Raw genomic sequence first — 20,394 nt, 5'->3', positions numbered from 1 at the left:
TCCACGTCTCAGGTACGATCAAACATTCAACAAGGGGAATTTACGAGGGTCCAAGCCTACACACGTTTAGGGCTGGATCAAATAAAATTGTAAACCAAACAATGCCCAAAGGAGTGTAAGATTCATCCACTCTTGCAAAGGATTGTTCTCCAATTCAAGAGATTCACCATGTTTCAATTCGGGGAAAGTCTAGGATTTGCAAAAGTTGGAAAAACTTGGAATTTGGGATTATATAGGGTTAGGGTTAGAGATTTAAGGCGAAAGGAGTGAAATAGGGGAGAGAGAATAACCTGAGATAGTCCACACGTGTGGACAACAGCCCGGCCCAGACGCGTGTGCGTGGGTACCTATCCGTACGTGTGTGGGGCTCACGAAATTGGAAACGGCCAACTAGAGGTTGGTCGGCCAGGGGAGGTCCACCCTCATGCCAAGTTTCACGTCGATCCGCGGTCCGGTGTGTGCGTGGTGCTCCGCCGAAGTTTTGGCCCTCTGGTGGCCAAAATCTGAAAATTTGCTGTAGAGGAGAATTTGGGTGCAAAGAAAAGATAAATCTAAAGATAAGAAGGCTGTAAGAGATTATGGATGTGGGGACGATTTAGGATGGTTGTGGCTTCGCACCACGGTAGTTAGCCCTTCGGGGGAAGGGAGGGTTTCGCACCCAATTAGCTTTTTCAACTCCGAGGAATAGAGAATAAAAAAAACACAAAAAATTATTCATAAACTTCAATAAAAGAAAACCTACATGGGGTTGCCTATTTATAAGAAAACCCTAAACCTCAAAAGCCGCGTCATGTGCGCACACTATTACTTAAAGACGAAGTAACAAAAATAATAACTAATTAACGCAATCAAAACTGTTCATGATGTTTCTAATAACGATAATAACCAAAACTCAAAATCCTAGATCATCTAGGGTAGTGGGCCACGATCATGAGATCCAGTGGTGGAATCCCTATGATGATCGGGTCCACTTCAATGCTCCATAGCATGGCCCCCTAACTAAGAGGTCCTCCATAGATGTCGTCGTCGATCTAGATCAATAGTAGGGCCTTTCTCCTCCTTGAGTACGTGCGTAGGGTGGGGGGCAAGGTGTCCCGTATCGGTATCGGTTGGCGTAACGGTGACCTCCAAAACCGATACGGATACAGGGGCGTAACGGTGATACGGGGGCGTAACGGCCCGTAACGGCGCAAAATTTTTTTTTGCCAAAAAAATATGAAAAAATATGGATTAAATCCGGAATATTCTAAGCATTCCAAATATGCATTCATTTATAAATTGGAACATGTTTATGGTGGTGTAACGGTCCACTCTTTAGTGAGAAGTTGTATCGGACTGTCTGATGAATTTATGAACCAGATAACCTGAATTTGACTACAAATTTCATATATTTAATTTTCTAACTATCTACTATCAATGATAGATATATTAGAATGAATGTAATATGAAAATATCTTACATTTAGGTGTTTGCAATTATTTTTGAGGGCCAAAATTCATGCGTAAATAGAAAAAAAATATAAAATAGCACCCCAAATATGTAAAATGCACACTAACATGTTCTACTATGATTAACACATCATATGGCATCATTAAAACAGCAAAAGAATCATTAAAAATGATTTTTCGAATTTTCAAAAAAAGGGCCGAAATAAATGCGTAAATAGAAAAAAATAAAAAAATATATAAAATGGCACCCCAAATATGTAAAATGCACATTAACATGTTCTACTATGATTAACACATCATATGGCATCATTACAACAACAAAAGAATCATTATAAAATGATTTTTCGTCTTTTCATACAAAGGGCCGAAATAAATGCGTAAATAGAAAAAAATATTAAAAAAAGATAAAATGGCACCCCAAATCTGTAAAATGCATCTTAACATGTTCTACTATGATTAACACATCATATGGCATCATTAAAAAAGCAAAAGAATCATTTAAAAATGATTTTTCGAATTTTCAAAAAAAGGGCCAAAATAAATGCGTAAATAGAAAAAAATATAAAAAATATATAAAATGGAACCCAAAAACTGTAAAATGCACATTAACATGTTCTACTATGATTAACACATCATATGACATCATTAAAACAGCAAAAGAATCATTTAAAAATGGTTTTTCGAATTTTCAAAAAAAGGGCTAAAATAAATGCGTAAATAGAAAAAAATATTAAAAAAATATAAAATGGCACCCCAAATCTGTAAAATGCACATTAACATGTTCTACTATGATTAATACATCAAATGGCATGATTAAAACAGCAAAACAACCATTAAAAACTGATTTTTCGAATTTTAAAAAAAGGGGCCAAAATTCATGCGTAAATAGAAAAAAATATTAAAAAATTATTAAATGGCACCCCAAATCTGTAAAATGCACATTAACATGTTCTACTATGATTAACACATCATATGACATCATTAAAACAGCAAAATATATTAAAAAAAGTATAAATACCTATTTTTGATGAATTTCTGAAAAATGGCCCACCGAGCTTTGATTCAAAAAAATCTATAATATAATGTGTTTTTCTATCAAATACCTAGCTAAGGTTAGTCGAAATTAGTAGTAGAAGGAGTTAGAAACAGTTTGGAAGCAAGAGGTTTCAAAAAAACAGCAAAAACAGAGCTTTAAAAAAAAAAAAAAAAGTTACCGTTTCGGGCCCGTTACGCCCCGTAACGGCCCGTTACGCCCCGTAACGGCCCGTTACGCCCGTATCGGCCGATACGGGTACAAAAAATCGAATCGGCCGTTTCGGCCCCGAAACGGGTAACGGTTCGTACCGTTACCGTTACGTATCGGCCGATACGGCCGATACGTAACCGATTTGGCATACCATGGTGGGGGGCGTGAGCGTGCGCATGATGTCCCCATCACTGCCCTTTTTTGATGGGTGCATTATTTTCTTTCTACTTTGGGTGATATGACAGAATGATGTGTTGTTATCAGTAGCATGAAAGGGCATGTATTGCCTATAACTGGTGTTTACAATGATTCTTATAATCCTTGATGAGGCCCAATAAAAACATGTCATGTGGGTGCATCAGATGGGGGCTTGCAGTCACTTTGGTGATTTCCTTGCATGAAATGATAACTTTACCTTTATTTAATTTTATTTTATTGTGGGCCCCCATCTGATGCGCACATGTGTTGTGTTGTCAACTTTCATGGAATTAGGTGAATGGCTACGGTTTCCCATTGGCCGTTGTAGAACTGTCCATAGTCTTGACTGTTCATTACGTGGGTCCCGGTGTGAATCTTTTATGGTAGAGAATTGTTGATTGGGCAATTTAACTGTTGGATCAATGACTTACAGGTGTGATGCATCCAAACCCTTCACCCACCGTGGACATTGTGGAAATGCTTACATGTATTGTTTGGATTTTGGATGTCAACTAGATGGCCTGTGGGTCCCAAAAGTTCACGTGGTTTCTAGTACATGACCAAAATACCCCCTTGCTTGTGAGGTTTCGTCTCCACACATCAACTGTATGGTAGATGTGTATACAACTGTTCAGTGCTCCTATGCATGGGAAAGCTGACGTGGACTTGCTTACTTAGGACTTGTTAGTGGAGGAGAGAGTTTGAGAGAAAAGAAACTCATAGGATTGAGATGTCCAGCCATACCTAATTCATAATAATAGGAGAAAGGTACAATTACGTATGTGCCCTTCTTAGGAGGAAACAAAAACTAAAGAAAGATTGGACAAATAAGGAAAGCATAAAAATAAAGATAAAAAAGAAAAAGGTTAAGACTGAGGCCTATCACACACAAGGCCTAGGTGTATGTACCTATGGGCTTAGTCATAGGCCCATGCCCACATGCACCTACACTCTCCCTTAAGCTGAGGCATAAATATGAATCATGCACAACTTGCCAAGAATACATCGTTTAGCTTCCCCACCATAAGACTCTTTCTAAAATATTTGCCAATTGCTCGGAAGATTGATCAAATGGAGTGAAAACAACACCTATAGCAACCTTCTCACCAATAAAGTGACAACCCACTTTAATGTTTTGTACACATGAAAAATAGGATTCAAGGTAATTTGAATAGCAGCTTGATTGTCACAATACATTGGCATAGGAGTCTTCATAGGAATCCCAACTAAAAAAAAGCTTTTTAACCACATAAGTTCACATATCGTATTCGCCATATCACGATACTTTGCCTCAATACTGGACTGTGCAACAATTGTTTGCTTCTTAGTTTTCTAGGTGACTAAATTGCCGTCGAAAAAAGTACAATAACTTGACGTAAAGTGATGCTCATCCGGGGAATCTACTTAATCGGCATCAAAATACCCTTCAATATCAAGATTATGATGACAACCAAAGAGGATACCATGCCTCGGGGATGATCTAATGTAGCAAAGCTGCGACGAATGACTTTAAGATGACTAGGATGGGGAGTACGCATGAATTGACTAGCTAAACTCACTGCATGAGACAAATCTACTCGAGTAATCGTCAAATATATCAATTTTCCAACCAAGTGCTGATACATATGAGGATCATCAAGAAGTTTCTCATTATCTGCCCTGAGCTTCTTATTAACTTCCAATAGAGAATCAATAGGTTTGACACCAAGTCCTAGTTGAAGTCGACAAAGCGAGCATTTTTCCGTTGAGACAGAATTATGCCCTTCTTGGACTGAGGGCTTTAATTCCAAGAAAGTATTTTAATGGTCCCAAATCTTTGATATCAAATCCCTTGCTTAGATATTATTTTAGCTTTGATATGCCATTGACTTCATCACCTATAACAAGAATGTCATCTACATACATGCTCATAATAATAGTCTCCTTCGCACGTTGCTTGACAAACACAATGCTTAGAATGGATACGAGTGAAACCAATATGAATCAAGGCCCGACTAAACTTTTCAAACCAGGCTCGAGGAGCTTGCTTATTGCCTTATCTATAAAAAACCACCCCCCCCCCCCCCCCCCCCTTCCTTTTAAACAAATCCAAGAGGAAGAAGATAGATATCCTTGGTCAAGTCACCATTCAAAAAAGCATTCTTAACATCCAACTGATGTAAGGGCCAATTCAAATTATTAGTAACAGAAATAAGTACCTGTACAGAGTTCATCTTAGTAACAAGAGAAAAGTTCTCAGAATAATCTTCATCAAAGGTTTTTGTAAAACCTGTAGCTACAAGGCGGGCTTTGTGGCGAGCTATACTTCCATCATGATTGTACTTAAGAACATGCATTTAACACAATTCATATGATTCTTCCCAACTCTTAACGCAATCATCTCTCGTGTATGATTCTTTTCAAGAGCTACTATTTCTTCCTTTATAGCTCGGCCCTACAGAGGAGAAATAAGAATCTCCTTAAGATTTTTAGGAATGGTGGAGGAAGAACACAACAATTGAAATAAAGGATTAATGCTAAGGGGACAGAATAATAGGAAACAAACCCCTAAATAATATGAGAGGTACACTGTCTTTTCGCTTTGCTGAAAGCAAGAAGTAAATCTATGGCAAGTTCTAAATAAGGATCATCATAAATAGGCAGTTGAGTAGGAACACTATCAATACCTATAGCTGAAGGAGCATGCTTCGTGGTATCCTGAGAAATAATGTGTTTATGAACATTCTTTCCTTCATATACTTTTAAGTTTGACTTAGTGGAATTAATACCAACCTTATTCTAGCATTGTTAGGTGCAGAAGACATAGACATTATCTGATTAAACTCAAGAATAGGATTGGGAATAGCCATAGAATGTATTTCACCCTTTTTATTAGAAAAGTAGGGAGCATCTTCCACAAACTTGACATCCATAATGCTTTTTAGTAAGAGGATCAAGACATTTATACCCCTTTTGTAAAGATGAATATTCCAAGATAATGCATTGGACAGCTCTATTCAACAATTTGTTTCTAAGAACATTGGTGTTATAAACATTACATGGATATCAAAGATTGGACAAAAGTCTAAAAAATACCAAATGGGAGACTTTCCAACAAGAATGTTAGTGGGAAGACGATTGATCAGATAGAAAGGTGTAAAAATAACATTTGACAGGAAAGATTTAGAAACAAACATTTCAACAAAAAGAGTTTGAGCGACTGTTAAAAGATGTTTATTCTTCCTTTCAGCCGCACCATTTTGTTGTGGGGTATATACACATGTGATATGAGAGTTAATACCATGCTCCTGAAGATATGATATAATAGCATGCGAAAGATATTCTATTGCATTATCTGTATGAAGAGTACCGATGCTCACATAAAATTAATTTTTAACCAACTATGAAACAAGTTGAAAATGGAGCTAATCTCATCTCTAGATTTCATCAAATAAATCATTGTTATATGAGATGCATTATCAATAAGTGAAACAAAGTATTTAAATCTAAACAATAGTAACTGGACCCCAAACATTCGAATGAAGCAAAGTTTTTTTTTTTTTTTTTCCTACTAGAATGTTTCTTCATAGTTGGATAGACAAACTTATGTTGTTTGACTAAAACACAAGCCTCACACTTTAAATTTTTAACATCACTAGACTCGACTAAGGTTGGTAATAGAGGTTGCAATACTAGACTCAAAGGATGATCAAATCTACAATGATAGAGATGAATGTCTTTCTTCTGGACACTAAGACATTCACTCGAAGCATTCAAACCAAAAAGGTATAAATCATCATTCTCAAGTCCACCTCCAAGCAGCTTTATCGTCTTCAGATCATAGAAAACACAATGGTAAGGATAAAAGGGTTACACTATAATTCAAGTCCTTGGTTATTTGACTAACTTATAATAGATTAGATGCAATGTTAGGCACCAACAAGACAAATGATAGGGAAAAAGATGGGGAAACAGAGACAATACCCTTACCTCCAATAGGACTTAAGATTATCATTTGCTAGTTTCACATGTCCTAATTTAGAAATATATTTCAAAGGCCTTTCAAAACTACTCTCTTGAAAATGATATAGAATCTTAGACCACGTGCCCTTATACTTTCGAAGAAAATGGAGTGATTGAGAGAAAGAATGGGCATCTTCTTTAGTAGCTAGTGCCTTTCTCCTTGAAATGAATGTTCCAAAAAATTTGTGGGTCAATTCCATGTTAAGCACCATGTACCTAGTTAATAGAATGCCCACTAGAATTTTGGGTAAAAAAAAAATGCTCCCATTTAAGTTTTGCAACCAAAGCAACCACTGTTTCCTATTCCCACTAAAGTGTTTGCCTGTGTGTGTTTTGTTCGTGTTCCTAGCATCCATTGAGACAAATTAGATGCCAAGGTTATCAAATGTATCTTTTTTAGGTTATTCTTGTAAAAAAAAAAGATACAAATGTTGTGCCCTTGACATCCTTGGAAAACGATTTGTCTTGATGGATATGACCTTCTTTAAAGATATTTCATATTACTCCTCTACAGGGAAGTCTCTCAATTCCCCTTATCAGGAGTCTTCAATGTCTCGTTAATTGCCTCTTCCTATATTTGATTATTCTTCTCCACCATCTAGTATTGAGTCCTCGACCATCTCTCCATCTTGTCAGTATCTTCTTACTCAATAAACAAGTGGCCTTAAAACATTTGTTCGAAGGAGGTAATAGGGTAATCGCTTTCCCACCACAGGTCCTCTCCACTCAACTGATCTAGACTTAGCTATGACTTTTTTATCTAATCCTTTTGATCTTGCCATTGCTTTGTGCAAATAAAAGCGTTCATGTACTGCTCATCACTTTGCCTACTTCATTTCATATAGTTCTCTTTCACTATCATATTGTGTATTTCTTTCTAATATCCTTTCCATATAGTTCCTTTAAGTGTTGTTCAAGCTTTTTAGCTTCCTTAGTGGAAATAGGCTATGTATTAGAGGAGATGCATGCCTTGGAAAAAAAAATCAACTCTGGGATATTGTTAAGTTGCCTCATGGAATAAATACAATTGGATGTAAATGTGTCTTCACTATCAAACATAAAGCAAACTAGAGGTTGAGCACTACAAAGCTCGTCTTGTGGCAACAAAATTTACTCAAACATAGGTGGTAGACTTCCATGAGATGTTTGCTCCTGTTGCAAAACTTAATTATGTATGTGTGTTACTCTATCTGGTTGTGAATTTTTCATGGCCTCTCCATCAACTTGATGTCAATAATACATTTCTCTATGGTGACCTGCATGAAGAAGTGTATATGACATCTCTGGCTTCCATACTAGTTGCAGGAAGTGATTATGTTTGTAAGCTCTAGAAAACCATTTATGGTTTCAAGCAATCCCTATGTGCCTGCTTCGAACACATGTGACATGAACTAGTGGAAGTTTCGATAATTGTAGAATTGTGCCGACCATACTCTATTCTTCAAACTGGCCTTTGGCCCATTGGTCTCTCTACTGTTATTGTATACATGGATGGCATCATTGTCATTAGTGATGACCATGGAGTTATCAAGTCGTTAAAGGTATTCCTCCGATGTTTTTTTTTTTTTTGGATTGAAGTTGCAAGATCTTGACTAACTATTGTTATTTCTAGAAAAAAAATAAAATTGATCTTCTTCGCCATTGTGGTCTTCTTGGGTCTTAAGCTCGCAGACATTTATGGAACAAGATCATTGACAAGGGATAGCAGAAAGCAGCTTGTTGTGGCCCACTCCAGTGTTGAAGCTGAGTATCGGGTGATGGCTCATAGTGTATGTGAACTACTTTGGCTGAAGACCTTTTGACTGAATTAGGTCTCCCAGTTTCTTGTCCCATGATGCTACATGATGATAATCCTGTCGCTATTCACATATTCTCTAACCTAATTTATAATGAGAGTACCAACATATCGAGGTTGATTGTCATTTTATTCGGAAGAGGAGCTTCTAAGGATGTTTGCATGTCATATCAAAAGTTGGATGATTAACTTGCCGATTTTCTAATAAAGGGTATTTGGTTGTCACAATCTTCTTCGCTTGTGTTCCAAGCTGGGCATGATTGATATCCATGCTCCAACTGGAGGGGGAGTGTAGGGAATGTGAATGTGTGTTTTATTATTGTCTTTTTGCTCAGCACTGTGCACTTTGTGTGTGCGTGCGTCATTTCTCTAAAAAGTCTTCTCTTTTCTCCTCCTTTTCTTCACTCCCACTCGTGTGTGTGTCAAGAGCAATGTTTTAAATATCGTTATCACATAATGTATCGCACCCTTGGGATACGGAAACATATCGATTATCGCATGGGATATATCGGTTGTATTGCTTAATGTATCACTGTTGTTGGGAAACATGGGAACATTGGGAAATTGGTCGATTTTTTCAATGAAACATTAGGGATTGTTGAAAAAGACATCAATACACATAAAAATCAAAACATTACAAAAAAGTGCTCATAATAGGGGTTTTCTTTGTATGGGGTCCTAATATATGTGCTTTTCAATTGAACTGATGTAAGTATATTCAAAGTCTATTCATATAATTTATAAACGTAAGAAGACATGTATGGAAACAAAAGTAATACATTCAAAAGCAAAAGAAGAATCACTAGATTAGGTTACATACATGTTTAATTTTGTGTTTGGATACAAAGATTGCAACTGATTTGTGAGAAATTGAGAAATTTTGATTTTTCTCAATTTTCCGCAACTTGACCCATTTCCCCCAAATCTCAAAATCGAAGTTCCAAATCCATGATTTTTCATGGAAAACATGAAGAATCATAGATTTGTAAGCATTTGACACTGGTTTAACGTGATTTACAACAAAAAACATGGATCGAAAATCGAAAATGCTCATTGGATCAAATAGGTGGGATATATCGGCACTACCTGTGCGTTTTGTATCGCACAGGTGGGATACAAGATATATCCTGGGATATATCGGTTGATATCATTGATATTTAAAACATCGGTCAAGAGGAATATTTCCCTAAAAAGTTCTCTTTTTTTCCTTCTCTCTTCTTCCTCTTTTTCTTTACTCTCTCTCCATCTCTCTTTCTACATCCTAAACTCCAATAGGGCCATTTGTAACCCCTGAAATCCAACTCCCAAAACCCTACTTAAGCCTTTGCAACCACAAAATGCCAACTATACATCCCCTCACCCTTGACCCAAAGAAAGAAAAACCCTCCGCAACGACTTGTGGAGCCTACTATGGGCTCACTTCTCATTGGACCCCCTTTTCACATTCTTGGATTGCTGTTGGAATTTTGGGACTGTTTCCTCTTTTGTGGGGCAGATTTTGGGGTCTCATGACCGATTCTTCATCTTAGATTGATATCGAGTAAATGGTTTCAATGTCGTAGATTATCTAGGGTGAGTAATTTGTTGGTTTAGCCATCCAATAGAAATGCCTCAACCCCTAGGAATTGAATTCTCCCAAATACATGCACAAGGAACTTTCTTCCTTACCTGTCATACCAACATGGAATAGATTTTATAACAAAAAATACCTCTTACTAGTCACTTCCATAGCCTCCTATCATCCTTGCCATTAGACACACCTCATGCAACCCCCTCAAATTCATTATTCATATGAGGCAAAATGAAAATGAAGGGTATTGATTCAAAAAAAAAAAAAAAATGAAAAAAAAAAGAAAAATGAAAAAAGAAAATAAAGGAACTAGCCTAGGTTGCTATTACAAGACATCCAAACCAGCCTAAAATGATTGTGACTGAAGTGTAAATCCCTAGATGAAGTTCTATAAGCTTCCATGTAAACCAAATAGTTTACGACAAATCAAACAATCCCTATAAATAGTTACCTCTATAACTGAGCTAACAGCAAGATAAGCAGTTCAGATGAGCCTTCATTAAAATATATCGAAATGAACTTTGATGCAATCCTATTCCTCTGTGAATCAAAATTTTTAGAGCTGATATTCCTCGCTATTAGGCTGTGTTTGGTTGCACCAATGTCATGAAATTTCATGACTAATCAGTCTAATTTGGTGGAAAATATCTTGATATTTCATGAAATTTGGTGCAATCAAACACCTGTAGTAAAATATCTTTTGTATTTTGATCTGTTCGGTTGCATTGATCAATAATTATGGTTATTTTTAGTTGTTCATATTTATTTGATTGAATTAATCTTCTCATGATCACAATCTTCTAGGAAATTCTGTTGCTGATTTCTTGTATTTCTGCTAATTTTTTATACAATTTTCTGCAATTTGAATTGGCTTTTTGAAATTTATGTAAGAAGTTTCTCTGGTCCAATTATGGCAGTACTTACAAAAGGATAATTATTTTCATTCTTCAGATGTGTGATCTTGGGTGCTAAAGAAGCAGAAGATAGGTACATAGCATTGGTTCATACCCAGAAGCATATCAATTTGATAAGGAATATCAGCTCTAAAGATTTTGATTCATGGAGGAGGAATAGGATTGCATCGAAGTTCAATTCAATATATTTTAATGAAGGCTCGTCTGAAGCTGCTTATCTTGCTGCTGGCTCAGTTATAGAGGTAACTAACTGTCTATAAGGATTGTTTGATTTGTTGTAAAATAATTTGTTTACATCGAAGCTTATGGAACTTCATCTTGGGATTTGCTCATTAGGTCACAATCATTTTAGGTTGGTTTGAATGTCTTGTAATGTCAAGCTAGTCCAGTTCCTTTTTGTTTTTTGTTTTGTTTTGTTTTTTTGTTTTTTCGAATGAATATCAAGCATTGTTTGAAAACTAGGAACTTGGACTCAGCTTGGTCGATCAATGAGTCAAGAATTGGACGAGTCGACCCGGTGACTTGGCTGAGTCTCGTAAATTTTGACCAGGTCTACTTAGGAAAAAAGAAAGATGGATGACCGTTTATATGAACATTTGCAACAAAATCAAAATAAAAGGAAAAAAATGGGAAGATTTTGCATACGTATCTTACGATAGTTGTAGTATCGTGTAGCTTAGAGTTATAGTAACATGTAGCTTTGAATATTGTGAATAAAACAAGTCTGTTGTGCGCTTATAAGGAAGGTGAATTGATTTCGGAAGGAGTAAAAGATTAATTTGGAAATAATCAAGCATATTTATTTGATGTGGAAATACTACTAAAAAGTAAACTTTAGAAATATTACTAACAAAATCAAATAAATCAGTCAAGATTACAATTGATTGCTTGATTTTATCTCTTCTCCTCTTCTTCTTCTTCTTTTTTTCACAATGGATCAACTTGGTCCGAGTTTCCATGATTTAGTGGATTGGTCGTGAATCTAGATCTTGGCTGAGTTTTGTATAGAAATGATCCACCATGGATCAGCCAGTCTTCTGGCTGATCTGAGTAAACTTGGGCGAGCCCTTGGTTGACTTGTCGAGTTTTCAAACAATGGTCACAACTTACAAGTTAGACCTTAGATATTGTGGATATTGATGTTAATTGCAGGAGCCTCTTGTGGCAACTGGAAATGGTTCAGGCCTGGGAGGATGGTAGTACTTCTTTCTTCTATGTGCATAATGCTGTATGAATGAGGACCCAATGGGCTTGGTGTTCGGGCTGAAGTTCGGCCCAACTATATTTTGGGCCTAAGAAGCTTAGCTCAAGCCCAATCATGGCCCTATTAAGGAGCTAGGCCAAACTCTAATTGATGAAGGACCGATGCATGAACCAAAGATCATGTGAGATCAAGTAGCGAAATTAAGGTAATTAACAAAAAAAAGAAAGAAAAGAAGCACAAACCTTGCCATTATCATCATAAATACCATGAAAACCAAAATAATATCATGCATAATCCTAGCCTAGGTTACCAACATCGTCACGCAAGATCATTAAATAAAGGAAACTAGGATCTAATGGATGTAAGGACATCCAATTAGCATAGAGTAAAGCCTATTTCAAAGTAAAAGACCTAATACAACCTAGGGTAAAATTAGGGTTAGGGGAATTGGGGAACTCTAGGAATTAGGGTTTATGGGATCAAATTGGGTGAATGGATTAAAGGGTTTATAGGTTAGGATGTGGGAATTAGGGTTTTGGGTAGAAGGGGTGTAAGGATTTTGGGTGAATTGAAGAATGGGAAAAGTTAGGGTTTGGTAATTTGGAAAAGTAGGAAAGTTAGAGATTTCTAGGTTTAGGGTTAGGGTTTAGGACAATAGAGAAGAGGGTTTTGATTCTAGGGCAATGGGAAACCTAAAAGGAACAAAGTGTGGTCATTTGGCCAACCCGCGTGGTTCACACGTGTGGCTAGGTTGGATGGGTTTAAGTCTCTTAGGGTTTGGATTGTTGATGGGTATGGGAAAGTTAGGTTTATGAGAAGATGAAGATCTAGGATGAGAGAATCGAAGAACTTTGAAGAAAATACCTTGATGGAGAATAAATGGATGATGATGTGGGGATAGATGGAGACCTCGCACCTCCGTTGATGAAGATTAGCCTCATAGCAATCTCCCTTCCAAATCACATGGAAGTATTTTCAAATCTCATGAAAATGGAAGTAGAAGAAGAAAAAGAGGAAAAGCTTCTTTGTTTTTTTTTTTTCACAAATCCAATGGGAGAGAGAGTCACACGCCCCCCCTCTTTTTATAGCTCAAAGAAGTTTCAATAATTACAATAATCATCGTCTTGTGAATTTTAATGAAAATAGCCAGTCTAAATAAAATCAACTAAAAACACTCATAATGTGTCTAAAACATAAAAAAAATAAAAAAAATAAATCCTAAAAGATGATAAAGTATAAAAACTAATGCGGATGATCCACAATCAATGGCCCAATCATGTGATCAGCCCTCCAATCCAACGGTCTAGATCACTCTATAAAGTAGTACATGTGCATCTTCCCAGTGTGGGGTCTTCTAGATGCCCGCACATGCACATGGGGTCTTCAACACGATCACGGGTACTTGCCTAACCACAGGGAAATCGATGCGGCCCCCCTTCTCTGATACGTACACAAATGTGTATGTGAAGTGATGTCCTCATCACTAATCTATGGACCAAATTAATGCACCTGAAGTCTGAAAAAAAAAAGAAAAAAAGGTTAGTTGGGGCCATCTAAGTTGGGTAGACTACTTGGACCTACCATTCTTTCAACTTGAGGTGTTGCTCCCACTCTTGTGTCCTAGGTAGATCTATGATTTTCATATGAGGAAAAGAGTAAGGGGAGAAAAAAATGTCATGTCTCTCTATTCTCAATAAAAAGAATAATGTCTTTTCTTTATTTTTCTTTGTCAATAATTCAACATTGAAAAAAATCCCCTTGATACAACTTGTTTGAAGAGAAGGTTTGCTTGAACCCAGTGTTGTTAAATGCGACCGCATATTCGCATATGCGAATTCCCATACACATATCGTATATACCATCATGGCATATGCGATTGCATGTGCTAAATGTGCGAAGATATGCGATTGCATACAGTGTATTCGATCACATATCTGCCAAGCGTTGGCACATTATATATATGTATATATATTAAATTTTATTCTTGGCAAAAAATCAAACTTTGGCGAGTAGTGTAACTTGTAATTTTAAGTTGTGTAACTATATTGTTGAATGTAACTACTGTTAGTGTAACTAAGTTGTAACTTATTGTAATGTAACTTAGTATTAGTATAACTAAGTTGTAACTTGTAACTTGTAAGTAGTATTAGTGTTATAGTGTATAAATGATAAACATTAAGATGTAACTTCAAAATTGTACTTGTACAATAAATAGCTTATTGATTGTTTTGTTACTTAACTATATTGTTGAATGTTGAATTTGATGTTCTTCATTAATTTTTCTCACAAGTGACAAACTAATTTTATTTTGTTACTTAACTATATTGTTGAATGTTGAATTTGATGTACTTCATTAATTTTTCTTACAATTCACAAACTAATTTTATATATGTAAAATTACTATATTAGTTATCTATTAACTTGGGGAAGTTTCCCCTAAGTTCTTATATTTTTCTACATTTTCTTTTTCAAAATTTCCCCTTATTATTTTTTTAAAATTTAATTTAAAAATTTAAAAATATGTGACTGCATATGCGATTGTGCGATCACATATGTGCACAGGCATATGCAATCCCACAAAACTGCTTATGCGTTTTGACAACATTGCTTGAACCTTAATCAAATGTGACCCACTAATCTTGCTGTTGGATTTTCATACGGACACCTTTGGTTTAACAAAAAGTGAATATGGCCATAAGAGGGAGAGAATGATGGTCATTGTACCCTCGACATAAGTGTAGGACCCATCAATAGTCTTAACATTATTGGAATGAGGACAGGGAATAGGAAGAAGACTTATACCAATCATGTGGTCAGAAGCTCCCTAATTATTGATCCATGATGGATGACCAGAAGATGTGGACACTAAATGAGCAGAAGCTGATGTACTTGAATGATTGATAAAAAATTGTTTGGAGTGATAAAAAAGTACCTTCCAGAATGGCCAGATGATGATGAAGCTTAGAAATTTCAGCCAAGGGTGATTTGTTAGTAACAGTTGAAGTAGAAACATCATAATGTTTAGTGTGGGTAGGGCTTCAGCTTCAACAAAGGCAGAGTAGGTCATTTTTTGGGGAATGATCAAGTTCCGACATATCTCTCTTGTATGCCTCGTTCATCGAAAGTGTCTTTATCATCACCAATGTTGTCAAAATCGTTATCGTTATCTCAAATCGTAATGGGGGTTGAATCGTATCGAATTACAAATTGTATCGTAAATCTTAAGATTTTTTTATGATTTTCTTAAAAAATATAAATAAATCAGAAAAAAAAACTCAGCAATCATCCTTTTGCCATCAATATGCACCAAGTAATACCATGTCATGATATTGTTAAAGGATTGTTATCTTTCCTTTTTTTTTTTTTTCTTTTTTTTTTTTTTTTTTCTTTCATGAAATTTTCCTTAGAAAAGATTCAAGGATCCTTTAGTAACTTATGTTCTTGAATGTAGAACCATGTTGGAAAAGCGGCATTTGATTTTGTAGATTGACGAAAAAAGATATTTTGATTTCTAACCATCATTCCACAATACATACAAGTCAACATGATTGTAACCATCCACAAAAACATTCCAGATAAGTCATACATCAATTTGGTGTTTCGACTAGTTAAGAAGTAAGAAATCATTAAAAAAGCTCTATGATTTGATGTTGAAGAGAATATATAATTTAATCTCTTATAAAGAACAAAATAAAATAATTTACCTTTTCTAGACCATTCTTTTTCTTTTTGGAATTTATTTTATTTTAAATGATTCTTAAAGCCCACACCAATTTAAAAACATAAAATGAAAGCCAAGTGAAGATTAAAATAGAAGAGAACAAGTATAATTTGAATCGTAGATCGTAGTATTCAAATCATAAAATCATGGGATTCATATGAGAAGGGATTCAAAGGTGGGATTCAAATCGTTTTACTTAAGATTCGTCTCAAATAGTAAATCGTAAATCATAAATCGTAGGATTTTGACAACACCGCCCAAGAGATAAAAATTAAAGGATTTTTTATTTTATTTTATTATTATTATTATTTTTTTTGAGATTAAGGATATAAGACATCTGAAATATATATTTTATATAGAGGTTGCTTGGTCAAAGGTATCTTTATATCTCAGAAAAAGAATTCCTTAGAATTACTAAAGGCGGCTGATAAGCTAGGCTCCTGACCAACAGGCACTCCTATTGATCATAATCATAAGCTAAGCCGAAGTGAGGAGTTGTTAATTGTTACCGAATAAAGAGATGCATCCGTGGTGGTTGGCTGACTACTCTTATCTTTCTTTCACTCAACCTAATATAGCATATGCAATAAACGTGGTGAGGCAGTTTATGTAGGCTATACTCGTTCCTCATTTGGAGGCAGTTGACATAATCTTAAGATATTTGAAGACATCTCCTGAGAATAGTCTTTTGTTTGCAGATCGTGGCCATCTATGAATAAAGGCCTACACAAACCTAGATTGGTCTAGCGGTGTAGATGACAGAAAGTAGATTGCATGATATTCTACTTTTGAGGGAGGAAATTTGGTCAATTGAAGAAGACACAATATGTGGTGACTAAATCTAGTGCTGAAGCATAGTACAAGACTATGGCACATGGTGTATCAGAGTTATTATGTCTGAGGTTTGTAAGCCTTCTTCACCTTTTGCAAAGTATCTGGCTGTCCACAGGAGTTGCTGACTCACTATCTTGGTCTCTCAACAGCTCTGAAAGATTCTTGGTTCGCTCATTATTCAGCCTACTTAGTCCCCCTCCCTCAGCAGTCAGAAATTCCTTCCCTTCATCTAGTCTTCCGGGGCTCCCCCAAAAGAAGCCGCGTTCATTTGACTCCTAGCCAGGGGGATGACCCTCACCACCAACAATCTTCATAAGCATGGAAATGTTCTCTGAACATCTATCTGCTGTGCAAGAAGAACAAGGAATTGATCAACTATCTTTTCCTTCATTGCCCTTTTGTGCAAGGAGTTTGGTCCACCATTCTGGACTACTTCAGCACTCCTTAGGTGATGCCTCATAGCGTGGTGGATTTGTTCTTTGCTTAGCATGGTAGAGGCATTGGAAGGGATCTCAAAGTGATCTAGTGTTTCTCTATCTTGGCAGTTCTCTGGGCCATCTGGAGAGAGGAATGGCTGCTACTTCCAGAATTCCCTCTTCTTTATGTCCTAGGGTGGTGGCCTTGATTTCTAGGGACGTCTCGTAGTGGTCTCTTAGTCTCTCGATCTCGAATGACCATGTTTTTTCTTCTATCTTCAAGTTTAGGTTGTCTAGCTCGCATAGTGCTCGACTCTTGTTCCGTGTCTTTTTTTTTCTTTTTTTTTTTTAATTTTTAATTCCTTTTCTGTTTTGTATATGTTTTTCTGCTTTTGAGCTCCTCTTTATTTTCACTCCTGTATATATTTTGCTCTTTTCTTTGCCTTTTGTTGCTTAATAAAATTTCGGTCTTCAAAAAAAAAAAAGAAAAAAAAGAAGAAAAAAAAACAAAATTTATGGCTGAAAATTCTGTTGCGTGACTTGGGAATCAAGGTGGATGATCCTATGAAGTTGTTTTGTGATAACGAAGCAGTCATTAGTATAGTAGAAAACTCTGTTCAACATGATTGTACCAAGCATGTTGAAGTTAACAGGCACTTCATTCATGAGCAAGTTCTCCCTCAAGATCTCTACTTACCATTTGTAACAACTGAGAATCAGCTGGATGACATCTCGCTAAGGGAGTTATTAAGACAAAACTAGAATATGTTCTTAACAAGCTCAACATGATAGATATCCATGCACAACCAAAGGGGGAGTGTTGAGAAATGAGGTTAGATTCGTTAGAAGGGCTTCTTGTAATACTAGTACTAATAAGATCTTGTTTGTGATAGAGTACTAGTAAGGTATTATTTGTAATTTTTTCATAGTTGTTTTTATAAATAATAAGGGGGCTAACATACCTAGGGTTAAGTCCTCTAAAACTTCTTTTCTTTCTCTTTTCTTCTCTCCTTCTCTTTCATCTCTTGCTAGTTCTCTTCCTTATATTTCTTTTGCTCTAAAAGTATCCAAGGTGCCCGGCTCTAGAATTGCCAATTGTAACTGTGTCAGGTTCCTAAAATACCTGATTCCGAGGTCATCCATTTCCCAATGTGACAGTTGTTACCTCAAGCTCAGGGACCCTCGTTGGTTGCAGCACTAACCTCCTAGCCATTAGCTCCGGTGTGGTACCATTGAAGCATTACTACCTTCTCCAAGAGCTAGAGCTCTTTCAATAAATGAGGTGACTACCCTCTTGGTCCACTAACATTCTAGAATTGCCAATTGTAACTGTGTCAGGTTCCTAAAATACCTGATTCCAAGGTCATCCATCTCCCAATGTGACAGTTGTTACCTCAAGCTCAGGGACCCTCGTTGGTTGCAGCACTAACTTCCTAGCCATTAGCTCCGATGTGGTACCATTGAAGCATTACTACCTTCTCCAAGAGCTAGGGCTCTTTCAATAAATGAGGTGACTACCCCCTTGGTCCACTAACACTCTAAATATTCTGCAAAGCACCCTCATTGCCATGTGCTTTCAAGCAAGCTAAGATATAAGCTGCTATCCTATAGGCCCAAAGACCCTTTAAAGTATGTGAGCATCACTGAACACCCTGACTGCTTTAAGAAATTGCATCCACCATTCTAACAATCTCTTATGGTCATGTTTGTCTCAAGATTATCACTTCCGAAAAGCCTAAGTGCAGGACGCTACCATTCTAGTCCTACTGTGTGTCACAACTTTATCATTCCAACATGGCTCTACACACTCGAATACAGGCGATAGTCTCATTGCCAATACTTGGGCAAATAGTTGGAATCTACATATTCATTAGCATGAAGCACATGAGCTTGGTTGCAAAGATCCTCATTAGCGTGGAGCATGTGAGTGTGGCTCCAACGACCCTCATCATGGAGTATGTAGCCATACCCGGTGCTCCCCAGCAATGATATATCAGCTTCAAGAAGGCTTTCTCTCTTGTATGGTCCCTGACTATGCCAACATGAGCCTCTCGAATCTCGCATCCCATTGGGATAGCTCGCTCCAAGTCTTTGTGGTCAAGCTCATAGAGCAAACATATGGGGACATCTTGTCATGCAATCATGCAAAGTAGTCATGTGAAGTACCATTTATTGTATTATGGTTTCTTTTTTCACCGTGTATATGTTACATAGTCATGACTCATGTGGAGTACCATACGAGACATTGGTATTCTCATAGACTAACACAAGATTATACCCTACTATCTTCTCTTTTCATCCTCTTTTCTCGTCCTTATCTCAAATTCCAAATCCTTTACATCCCTACATTTCAACTTGACATAGAAGCACATGCATCACTAATTGAAGGTACATTTGGTGGGACTTTTGTTACATTATCTACATTATCAGGCCATATGATGGGGTCAACATCATAAAGCAAGGGATCCCCTTAAGGAACACACACACAAAAGAAAAAAGAAAAAAACTTTTACTTTCTGATAGAAAAAAATTGAATACGTTTGTTTTCAATTTCTAGTATGTATGGATCAAATGGAGTTCTTCAAGTGGACTAGGGGGTGTGGCAAGTGTAACGCATGTGGAGAGAGGATGAAGGAGCAAAATCGAGTGGAGAGAGGGTTGGGCATAGATTTTTGAGAGATAAAATAGGAGTTATATAACAATCTGGCTGCATATGACGCTTGATATGCAGGCATAGAAATGGTACACTCAAAAAGGTGACATCTATAGTGATAAAATGTTTCACAAACACAGGATCAAAACATGAATAAAACACACACATCCTTTTGCTGTTTGTACCTGCTTTTTGAGAACCATATGCAAGGTGATCCTGATCCTTTTCCTACTGGGAAGAACATTTATAAAATTTGCAGGTCATGTATTTGGAATCCATCTTTTGTTCACTGTTTTATATCTTTACCTTGAGGATAAATGTTTAAGATGTTGAACTGAAGGGCTAGATCCTAGTCAACCTGTGACTCAGTCGAGTACTTGACCAAATGATAGA

General features: G+C 36.6%; 1 protein-coding gene across 1 annotated transcript in view; it reads left to right on the top strand.

Annotated features, from left to right (window-relative positions):
* The window catches only part of LOC131229126 (histone deacetylase 5-like), an 89,365-nt gene that overhangs the window by 12,281 nt on the left and 56,690 nt on the right, over window positions 1-20,394 (top strand). Inside the window, exon 2 of the mRNA XM_058224999.1 lies at window positions 11,211-11,415. Within this exon, the coding sequence (XP_058080982.1) occupies window positions 11,211-11,415 (205 nt within the window). The remainder of the gene's footprint in view (window positions 1-11,210; window positions 11,416-20,394) is intronic.

Source organism: Magnolia sinica, chromosome 16, assembly GCF_029962835.1.
Source record: "Magnolia sinica isolate HGM2019 chromosome 16, MsV1, whole genome shotgun sequence".
NCBI classification, from domain to species: Eukaryota; Viridiplantae; Streptophyta; class Magnoliopsida; order Magnoliales; family Magnoliaceae; genus Magnolia; species Magnolia sinica.
The sequence above is the reverse complement of the archived record's forward strand: the minus strand, read 5'-3'. Positions and strand labels throughout refer to the sequence as shown.